The 10,160-nt window shown below is 56.1% G+C and overlaps 1 protein-coding gene across 1 annotated transcript; it reads right to left on the bottom strand.

Annotated features, from left to right (window-relative positions):
* Positions 1-695: 695 nt before the first annotated feature.
* On the bottom strand, positions 696-9,881 carry HPD (4-hydroxyphenylpyruvate dioxygenase). Its single transcript, XM_037817200.1, has 14 exons — positions 9,814-9,881; positions 9,686-9,712; positions 9,158-9,220; positions 8,727-8,831; positions 8,267-8,309; positions 8,030-8,112; positions 7,116-7,205; positions 6,168-6,271; positions 5,669-5,746; positions 4,940-5,102; positions 4,753-4,824; positions 3,221-3,343; positions 1,121-1,237; positions 696-1,037 (listed from the first exon to the last, which is right to left on the bottom strand). The coding sequence occupies exons 1-14, from the start codon at positions 9,814-9,816 to the stop codon at positions 936-938; spliced, it is 1,173 nt and encodes a 390-aa protein (XP_037673128.1). The 5' UTR covers positions 9,817-9,881; the 3' UTR covers positions 696-935.
* Positions 9,882-10,160: the final 279 nt, after the last annotated feature.

Below are 10,160 nucleotides of genomic sequence, written 5' to 3'. Positions count from 1 at the left end.
CACTCACACTTGAGTATGAATTAGTCTCTTTCCAGAAGGAGTCTTCATTGGAAGGGGTTGGGGTACAGCTGCATTGGGGTGGGGCATTAGTGACCGACACCCAGAGTGGAGGGCAGGAGCTGAGAGCTCCCATTCCTCCTGCTGTCTCCCTCAGACCAGGAGAGAGGAACCGGCTGAGGGGTGCCACGGTCCCGCACCTGCTGAACAAGAGGCCGCGCCCGCAGTGCCTTGGCTGACACTCTCTCCTCTCATTTGTCCAAAGGTTTAGGAACTGTGTAGCAAAGCTGGAAACAGCTCATCCTTAGACGCCGTAAAGCTTTCAGACAAGATGTTGGCCAACTGGATGCCACCTCGTAGCCTCCATGCTCTTCCTAGGCGTCTCTCCCCAGATTTTCCCACGGGTGGCTCTCAGATGTCTCCTCCCCAGAGGGGCCTTCCCTCAGGGGAAAACACCTCTGCTTTATTCTCAGGTCTGTCTTTCTCCTAGAGGGCAAGCCCTCTGTGCCCCCTGGTTCCAGAGTTCCCCCCACCCGCGCGGTCTCACTTCGCAAAGCGCTCCCGCCCCGCGCCTTCTTGGCCCCGCTGCCTTCCGAACCCCTAACCCGGACGCCCCCCGCAGTGCGGCCGCCCTGGCTGCCCCCTGGTGGCGAAAGCGCGTCACTGCTCCACGACTGGCACAAACACCAGACACGGCCTCCACGGCCTCCTTCCGCTTTATTAGAAAGGACCTGACAGAGCACCGCCCACCGAGGGGCGGGGCCAGAAGGTGGGCGGGCCCCCGAGGCCGGCTGAGGGCGGGGCCTAGTGGGAGAGGCCAGTCTGGGGTCTGCAGTTAGGAACCTAAGTGTGGTGCGTATTCCGGGGCCGGGGGCGTGGTCGGACAATCGCATGGGGGCGTGGCCTGGGCGTGGCCGGTCGGGGGCGGGGCTCCGGGACTACGGAACGCCGTTGGTGCCCAGGTCCGTGAGGTTTCCTCGCCGGTTCTGCTCGTCCTCAAAGGCCTTGAACAGTGAGTTGAAGTTGCCGGCGCCGAAACCCTGCAGGGGGAGAGGAGAGGTGAGCTGTGGGCCCCGAAAGCCTCCCGGGCCACCCCTCGGGCCTCGCTGGGGACAGGCCGTGCCTGGTGGTTGTGGCGCTGGATGACTTCCAGAAAGAGCGTGGGCCGGTCCTGGACGGGCTTGGTGAAGATCTGCAGGAGGTAGCCTTTCTCGTCGTAGTCCACCAGGATTTTCAGCTCCTAGAAGGAGGTAGGGGGTTCAGCCTGGGGAGGCTGTGCCCTTCTAGCCTGACATGGGGGGAAGAGGGACCTTGGCATATCCATAGGGGCTCCTGCACCCCAAAGCTAAGAAAAGACTCCTTTCTCCTGCAGCTCCAGACACCTTCGCATATATCCCCCAGTTGTCCAGTTACCACCCACCCGCCACCTTCTGTGTCTGTTATGGTTTGAACATGTCTCCCAAAAGTCACCTTCAGGTGGTAACCCGTGTCCTGCAAATGGGGCCTTATTTGGAGGCAGGGTCTGAAGATGGGATTAGTTAAGACGGGACCAAACAGAATTAGGTTGGGCCCAAATTCAATACGACTGGTGTCCTTATAAGAGGGGAGAATTCGACACAGACAGACAGGCGGGGGGAAGACCTAGTGACCACTGAGGCAGAGTTTGGAATGATGCTGCCACCCGCCAAGGGATGCCAAGGAAGAAGGCAGGAGGAGGCCAGGAGCGGCTCTCCCCTGCAGGTTTTGGGGGAGCCTGACGCTGCCGTCGGGATTTCAGACCTCTGGCCTCGAAGACTGTGAGACCCTGACGTTCTGTGGTGTGAAGCCACCTTGCTGCAGCAGTCCTCGGAGGACATGAAGCACGGTCTAAACCACCACCAGCATCCCTGGGCCTCCCGGGGCTTCCTCCCAGGCCCCCCTGCTCTCCCCCTGCCTCCCCCAATCCATCCTCCCCACAGAAGGCAGAGGGAGCTTTTAAAATCAGATCACTTCTCTCTCCTGTTTAAAACCCTACAAGGAAAATTAGAACCCTTGCGCACTGCTGGCAGGAATGTCAAATGGTGCAGCCTCTTTGGAAAGCAGTCTGGCAATTCCTCAAAATGTTACACATGGAGTTACCGTGGGACCCGGCAATTCCACTCCTGGGTATGCACCCAAGAGAAACGACAACATGTGTCCATGCAAAAACTTGTACGCAGAGTTCGGAGCAGCACTATTCATAATGGCCAAAAAGAGGAAACAACCCTATTGTCCACCACCTGATGAATGGAGAAATAAAATGTGGCATATACAGTGGAATATTATTCAGCCATCAAAAGGAATAAAGTTCTGATACATAAACAACATGGATGAAGCTTGAAAACATGACACTGAGTGAAAGAAGCCAGACAGAAGGGCTACATATTGTATGATTCCATTAGTATGAAATATCCAGCATAGGCAAATTCATAGAGACAGCAAATAATCAGTGGTTGCAGGGACTGGGGTAACTGGAGGGATTGAGGGTGATGCCTAAGGGGTGTGGGATTTCTTTCTGGGATAATAAAGCTGTTCTAAAATCATTGTGTGAAGAATGCATAACTCGAGAAGCATACGAAAAGCCACCAAACTGTACACTTTCAATGGGTGAATTGTATAGTATGTGAATTATATCTCAATGAAGTTGTTAAAAACATTTATCTCAATAAAGAAGCCAGTGGCTTCTGGTCACAGAAGAACAAAATCCAAACTCCTAAATAGTCTACAGGAGGACTCGGCCCCTGCCTACCTCGTTGACCTTGGTGACTCCTCGGACACTGCCCTTCACCCCCTGTGTCTTTCTCTCTGTTCTTCAGACTTTCTAAGCGTGTTCCTGCCTCAGGACTTTGCACCTGCTGTTCCCTCTGCCAGGCACACACTTCCTTCACATGGCCAGCTCCTTGCCACCCACAGTTCACCGGAATAGAGCTCACTACCACCAGCTCACTACCACCAGCGCCGTGTGACGCAGCTCCCGGACACACTCATGCTCCTGGTGCCAACTCTCCCAGGTGGCTTGTGTGTGTTATTTATTGTGGGTCTTCTGTGTGCCCCCCGCCCAGGGCAGCAGGGACCTGGACTAGTTGTCCTGCTGTGTCCCAGTGCCTGAGGCAGGGTAGGGCTTAGACAGTATTTCCCAGGCAAGAGAGAGCTCAGGGCTCTTCTCCCATCTGAGCGCTCCCTGGTACCCTGCACTGGGCCTCACCTCCAGCACGTCAATGTTCTCCTTCACCCGGATCTTGGCCGTCTTGAGCTTCTCGCGCAGTTGTTTGTAGTATGTGGACGGCACAGCCAGGAACTCCAAGCCTCTCTCTCTCAAGTGGCGGATCTGTCCCGGAGCCAGGTTGAGGTCAGTCTCCTCCCCGCTCCCTGCTCGACACCTCTAGCCCTAGTGCTGAGCCAGGAGGAGGCGCAGCAGGGGGCAGGCCTATCCCAGTTCCCCCCACCCACCACAGAGAGGGATGCGTAGGCTCTGGGAGCCCCGTCAGGAGAACAGGAATCACCATCCTCTATAGAACACTCACTACGTGCCTGCTTCAAGCACTTCCTGTGCATTGCCTCATTATGTCCAGGCAGTAATGTTTTGAGGCATCTGGACTAAGATTATCCCCATTTTGTAGCTGGGGAAACCGAGGCACAGAGGGATGCAGGATTCATTCTCAACAGAGCAACCAAATGGTCTTGTTAAAATATAAGTCAAATCATGCCACTCTTCAGGTTACCCCACAGCGGCTTCATGTCTCAGAATAAAATTCAGAGTTTGTACTCTGACCCTCACCATCTTCCCCAGCCCCCACCCCCTGGCCTTTCTCCTTGCTTGTTCTGTTGCAGCCACACTGACCACCTTGCTGTTCCTTGAGCCTTCCGGGCACATTACCATCTCAGAGCTGGGCCCTGCATGTGCCTTCTGCCTGGGACACTCTTTCCCCAGATTTCCGCATGCTTCTCTCCTTCCCCTTCCTCAACCATAAAGACAAGCCTTTGCTTTCTTGAATGTCTCCTTCCCATTAAGACCTTCCCTTGCCACCCTATTTACACTTGTAATGCCCTCCACGTTCATTTATTCTCCTCCAGAGCACCCACCACCGCCTGCTGTATTACACATCTCACTTCTTGGCTTCTCTTCTCCATAAGTGAGAAACAACTGTCTTGTTTGCTGATGTATCCCTAGTGCCTAAAACAGTGTCTGGCACACAGCAGGTGCTCAGAAAGCACATCTCATGAATGAAGTTGCCAAGGTCACACAGTGAATTCTTGGGAAAGCTGAGATTTGAATGGGACGATACGCATCTCGTGTCCACTCATCATACTGTGCATGGGGGCTAACAGGACTCAGCCTCCCCAAAGGGCCATTTATTTAGGCTGAAAGGACCTAATAGATCTTATGATCTAATATCCTCATTTTCTGAAACTGAACTGAAGCCCCCAGAGAGGGGGTGAGTTCCCCGAGATGCACAGCAAGTCACCAGCAGGACCAGGATTAGAATCAGGGCTTCCAGATTCTCTGACACCTGCTACCTATAAAGCTAAGAGTGTTCTGCACAGGGACCGAAGCCTCGAGGGTGGGGAGGGGGTGGGCTCTGCCTGAGTTTCAGGGATCCATAAGGGAGTCCTGTCAACCCTCTAGGCCAGAAGGAGGGGCCCCGGACTGCCCCTGCCCTTGCCCCCCTCCCTCTCCACTTTGCAGAGCCTGAGCTGAACAGGGGAGGCCAGTTAGGAGCAGGCGTGGGCTCTAACCGTGGTGGTGATGTCTTGGGTCTTCAGAGCGATGTGCTGCACCCCGGCGCCCCCGTTGTAGTCCACATATTCCTGGGGCAGGGAAACAAGGAAACCACGGCCGTTTGCCACCATCACCCACAGCCCTGCCCCTGCAAGAAGCCCCCAAGCTGCTTCCCTGCCTTCTGGTTGCCTGGCCAGGCCCCACCTGGATCTGGGACTTCTTCCTGCCCTGCGCGGGCTCGTTGATGGGCATCTTGATGGTCTCCTCGTAGTTGGCCACCACGATGGAACGCAGAGAGCTGTACTCTGTGTGCACCTGCGTGTCGTCCACGGACCAGAATCGGTGGAACTGGAGATTCTTCACGTACCTGTGGAGTGGCCAGAAGGAGGCATCCGCTCCGAGCGCCAGCCTGGGCCCGTCTGCTCACCCCCATTTCCACCCTTCAGAATCCATTGCCGAGCAGGCTCCAGAAAGGAAACACCTCTCACACCCTAGATCTCACAGACTTCTACCTTCAGTGTGACAATTTCCTTCAAGTGGAAGAAAAGCATCTTGTTGTAACAAAACGTGGAGTATGGCAATTCTCCACTAGATGGAAGAAAAATGCCTCTAAAAGGGCCACTGTTTCCAGTTTGCACAAGGGCGTGGTTTGGGTAGTGACGTCTTCCTCCAGGCCCCCATTGTCTGGGCCACGCTGCTGCCCCGTTTGCCCAGGTGCCTCAAGGAGGGGACCAAGGTGTCACTTTGGACCTTAAATCCTCCAGTTTCCGTGGTAACATTTTTGGAGTGAATAAACAGTGACCTCAGGCCAGCCCCTTTACCACCCTGTCCTCTATTTTCCACTTTGGTGTCCGGTGACAAGAACTGGGGAGGGGGCTGGTCCCCGGTGAGGGCCGGGCCCTTTGGGGAGGAGAGGGTGGGCCAGGGGCTGACCAGTCAGAGACGGGCACCATTTCCTGGTCAGGCTGGTTTCCCACGATGTGATCGATGACCTCGAGGCTGCAGCTGGGCCTGGAGGAGGAGAGGGGGTGACGGTGTGAGATGTCTCCCCCCAGGTGCCCCCTTCCTACTGACCCCTCTACACTAACAAAATAGCTCATTTATGTAGCACTTTCTGTGAACTCATTTAACCCTCACCACAGTCCAACAAGGATATACTCTTTTACCCCCATTAAAACAGGGGTGTAGAGAAATTCAGTGACTTCCCCAGGGTTAGTGGCTGTGCAGTGACAGAGCTGGGATTTGACCCCAGGCAGTCTGGTTCCAGAGTGCATGCTCTTAGCTTCTGTGCCACCTCTCCAAGCCTCACTTGGGACTCAGTGGAGCTCCCCAGATGCCACATCAGAAAAACCCAGCCTGCCTCTGGGACAGGGGCTTTGCTTTCCATCCCATCGGGGCCAGCAACCCCACCCCTGTCCTTACGACCACTCACAGCTTGGCAAGGAGGGGGTCCTTGATTGCGGGAGCCTCAAATCCAGGCAAGAAGCGGCCCGTGTAGCCCATCTTCTCCACCAGCGTGTGTGTGGTATCCCCGTACTGTGGTGGAAAACAGAGCCCAGCTAGGCTTCTGGGCTCCCATCCCCTGGGGCCAGGCCCCACGTCACCAGAGCCACCGTGGCCCTGGCTTCCAACCCGGGTGGGGCCCTACCTCAGCGTGCAATCAAGGGTAAGTCCCCTGCCCTTTCTGAATCGATCTGCGATCTGTCATTTGTTGGGGGTTTCTTTGACGGGCTGGCAGCTCGATGAGGACAGAGCTTTTGTGTGCCTGGCCCAGACCAGGTGCTCAATAAAAATGTGTCGACTAAATGAAATTTGAACAAGGGCTTTGGCTCAAATTATACCGAACGGCTCTTTCAACCATTTTAACAAACTGTAATTGTATTTAATCTTCAGGACCTGCGATGGTCTTTGCATGACAATAACACAGGTGCTAAAAAGAATTCATATTTGCGGAGTGTCTACGACAGTGCTCTTGTGACTTTTATCCCATTTAATCCTTACAACAACCTATGAGGGGTTAGAGATGAAGAAACCGAGGCACAGACAGGTTAAGTGGCACGTCACAGGTCACGCAGGCAGGCCAACTTGGGTCCTCGCTCATGTAAACAGAGTCACAGAGAGGTGAAGCCATTTCTCCAAAGTCACACAGCCTGAGGGTTGCAGCTTTCCCAGACGCCATTTGTTTAGGTCTCCTTTTTTTTCAAAGCCCCTGTCGGAAGCTTATGCCCGGTGCTAACACCCCCCACTCACCTGGGGGCAAAGCATTACAAGTGGGTGGATGCTGGGGGGTTCGCATGGAGTGAATTGGGGGCAGGGGCAATCCTGGCAGCTGGGGGTGCACTGACAGCAGGAGGACAGGGGCCCCCCAACGTTAACTCACCGTCTGCAGCACGGCAAACTTCACTTTCCCAAACTTATCTTGCTCCACCCAGGACTCCCGCACGATTTTGGCGCCCCGTTCCCGGGCTTTCTGCAGAGGACATGGGCCCGGGGGAGGTAGTAAGGGCTCCGCTGGTTTCTCCAGTCCCAGCCAACTTCAGCTGTCACCTCCCAACACCCGTGCCTTGTGCCCATTTGGCAATTAGGGAAACCGAGGCCCAGGATCAGGGTTGGGGCTAGGGGAGACAAACCAGGTGGGGGTGGGTGTCTGCCCTCTCCACTAACTTACTCTGTGGCCCTTCCCCCACTCCAGTCCTCAGTTTCCCCATCTGTAAAAAGGGTGCTTGAATACTAGTAACACAAGCTGACATTTACAGAGCACTCACTAGGTGGCAGGCCCTGCACTCAGTGCTTTACATGCATCATTCATGTATTTATTCTGCAAAGCCTGACTTCTTGCTTGAGGGACACTCTTCTAGTGTCACCTTCTTTAATCCTTAGCAATATTACATGGAAGGTGCTTTTATCAATATCATCTTATAGATGAGGTGGTTGAGGCACAGAGAAGTTGAGTCACTTGCCCAAAGTCACACAGCCAAGAAGAGTCAGACCTGGGCACCTGGCTCTGACTCCACGCTCGGAACATCTATTCCCAAGCACAGAGCTGGGTTCTCAGCTGGGCTCAATCAATGTTAATTAGGCTCTCATCTCACCTTTACAACAGCTCAGCGAGGTAGGTGCCATAGCTATCCCCATTTTGCAGATGTAGAAACTGAGGCTCAGAAAGAGGACCCACCGCCGGCATGGGCAGAGCATCACTGGTACCCAGGTACGTGCCCCAGAAGTGCCCCTCTAGCCCTGGCTGCCAGCTCGCCCCTAAATAGAAGTCCCGAGGTGGCCGCTGGGCAGGCTCACCTGCACGATGTAGTCACAATCCTCCACCTCGAAGGCGATGTCCTTCACTCCGTCACCGTGCTTCACCAGGTGGTCGCCCATTTCTGTGCCGGTGAGGGGGTGCGGGGCTGCAGTCGAGGCTCCTCACCCGCACTCCCAGCCCTCTGGGCTCAGGCCCCTCTTAGACTCCGTCCTTGGGGTCCCCGACCCCACCCACAACCCCATGTCTGCATTCCTCGCTCCCCACCCCCCACTCACCTTTGTTCCAGGGGTTAAGGGCTGAAGAGAAGACGAACACAATCTAGGTCACGGGGGAGGGGGAGAAGGTGGGTGTAGCTGGTGGCTTGGGGGAGCGTGGGGGAGCCCCTGGCCCCTCCTCCCCTCCCGCTGCTGAGACACCCCTGGTGGGGGCACAAGGACCAGTTACTCCTGCCCTCCTTGAGGCTGCTTGACCATAGATTCTAAGACCCTGTCCGCCATAGATCCCCCCATTGGTCCTGGGGTGGGGGCTTTCTCCTGCATCCGATGGCCCATGGGTGCTGGGATGAGCTGCCAGGTCAGGCCTCCCAGTGGGGAGAACTCAAGGACACTGCCCAGACTTCCGGTTCTAATGTCTTGGGCCTCTGCCAACCTTTCCTGAGCATCTGGACCGAGCCCTGAGGGAGAGCCCAGACCCGCAGGGAGATGGAGAGAGAGAAGCACCTCCTGGGGGGCTCACCTTCCCTTGCTTGATCACGTGGCTGACCACCTCCCGGGACCCCGTCTCCAGGCCCTTGTAGGCGAATGGCTCGAAGCCCATCTTGTTGCAGTAGAAGGAGGCAGCCTGATTCACAGAGTTGCAGCCGGTTCATGAGGGTCCAGGGACCAGGCTGGGGGTCCCAGCAGAGAGCCCCCAGCCCCCCTCAGCCTGTCTGCCCTGTTATCTCAGGCGCCGAGACCCTCCTGGGACAAAGGGTCCTGGCGCATGCTGACCTCAGCTAAGCTTTCCACTGGGGTCCACGGCCCTGATTGTGCAACGAGGCTCCAAAGCACCCAGCCCTCCTGGGACAGTCCCGGGACTGGCCCTGACCCTCCCCTTCCAGGGGCCAATCACAGACCCTGCCCGAGGCCTGCCCTCTGCCCGCTCGACCCCCCGGCCCCGGCGTCTACCTGCTTGGCATTGCCAACCCAGAAGGTCACCGAGTGGAAGTGGAGGAACTGGCCTCTCTCGGGCTGAGGGAGAGAAGGGGTGAGGCTGCCGTCCTGAGAAGGGGATCTAGAAAAGGGCAGATGGGGAGGGATTCCCCACTCACCTCCCTTGTCCCAGCCCCAAGCCCAGAACTTTGTAGGAACCGGCCCCAGTGCAGCCCTGCTGAGGGCTCAGGAGAGGTTCCTCAGATGGAAATTGAGCTCCTGGGGGTTTGGGATCACGTAGGCCCCCTAGGAGGCCTGCTCAGGTTCCACAGAGGGAAACAGCCTAACACTGCAGCAAAAGGGATTTCAGTTAGACCTCAGGAAGGACTTCCAGGCAGGCTTGAGAGATTGGCAGGTATTTAAGGAGAGGTAAAGGGTTGTTAGGAGGGTGAGTGTGCGAGCACAGACATCGTCTACCCACTGTCAGTTTTGCTGCTGCTGTTCTTTGCCCTAGACCCTGACCCCCTTCCAGACCCAGGCCCCCACGCTTCCCCTTCTACTTACCTTCACTCCTTTGTTGCTGTAAGTCGTCTAAGGAGGAAATAAAAGGATGGTGAGACCTTGCTTCTGGAAGTTTCCCTGCAGATGGGGCCACCCAGGGCTGACTGCCATGGCCTCAGGTAGGGACTTACCATGACAGATCCTAGCTAAGCGTCCTGCTGGGAAGACAGAGACAAGAGGCCTGGGGAGTGTTGCACAAATGTATTTAATACAGAGCAGGCCCCGCCCCAGCCTCCTGGCCCTCCTGGGGGTGGAGAGCTGATCCTACCCCTGGTAGGTCACAGACTGGGAGTCTCTGATCCTGCCTCTGCTTCATTGGATGGAGGGGGTGGGGGTGCTGCCAGGCCAAGGGTGCAGGTGTGTGTGTGTGTGTGTGTGTGTGTGTGTGTGTGTGTGTGTGAATTGCCCAAGGCCACTGAAAAGGGGGGGCAGGGCCAAGACAAGAAGCCAAGAGCGGGTTCATTCCAGACCCCGAAGC

This window comes from Choloepus didactylus, chromosome 23 (genome assembly GCF_015220235.1).
Source record: "Choloepus didactylus isolate mChoDid1 chromosome 23, mChoDid1.pri, whole genome shotgun sequence".
NCBI classification, from domain to species: domain Eukaryota; kingdom Metazoa; phylum Chordata; class Mammalia; order Pilosa; family Megalonychidae; genus Choloepus; species Choloepus didactylus.
The sequence above is the reverse complement of the archived record's forward strand: the minus strand, read 5'-3'. Positions and strand labels throughout refer to the sequence as shown.

Excerpts from the sequence above, each read along its gene's own strand:
- HPD (XM_037817200.1), bottom strand. Across the intron at positions 8,832-9,157 it reads GGGTTGGCAATGCCAAGCAG|GCTGCCTCCTTCTACTGCAA; the intron begins GTAGACGCCGGG and ends TCTGTGAATCAG. Across the intron at positions 8,113-8,266 it reads CCTTAACCCCTGGAACAAAG|AAATGGGCGACCACCTGGTG; the intron begins GTGAGTGGGGGG and ends TCACCGGCACAG.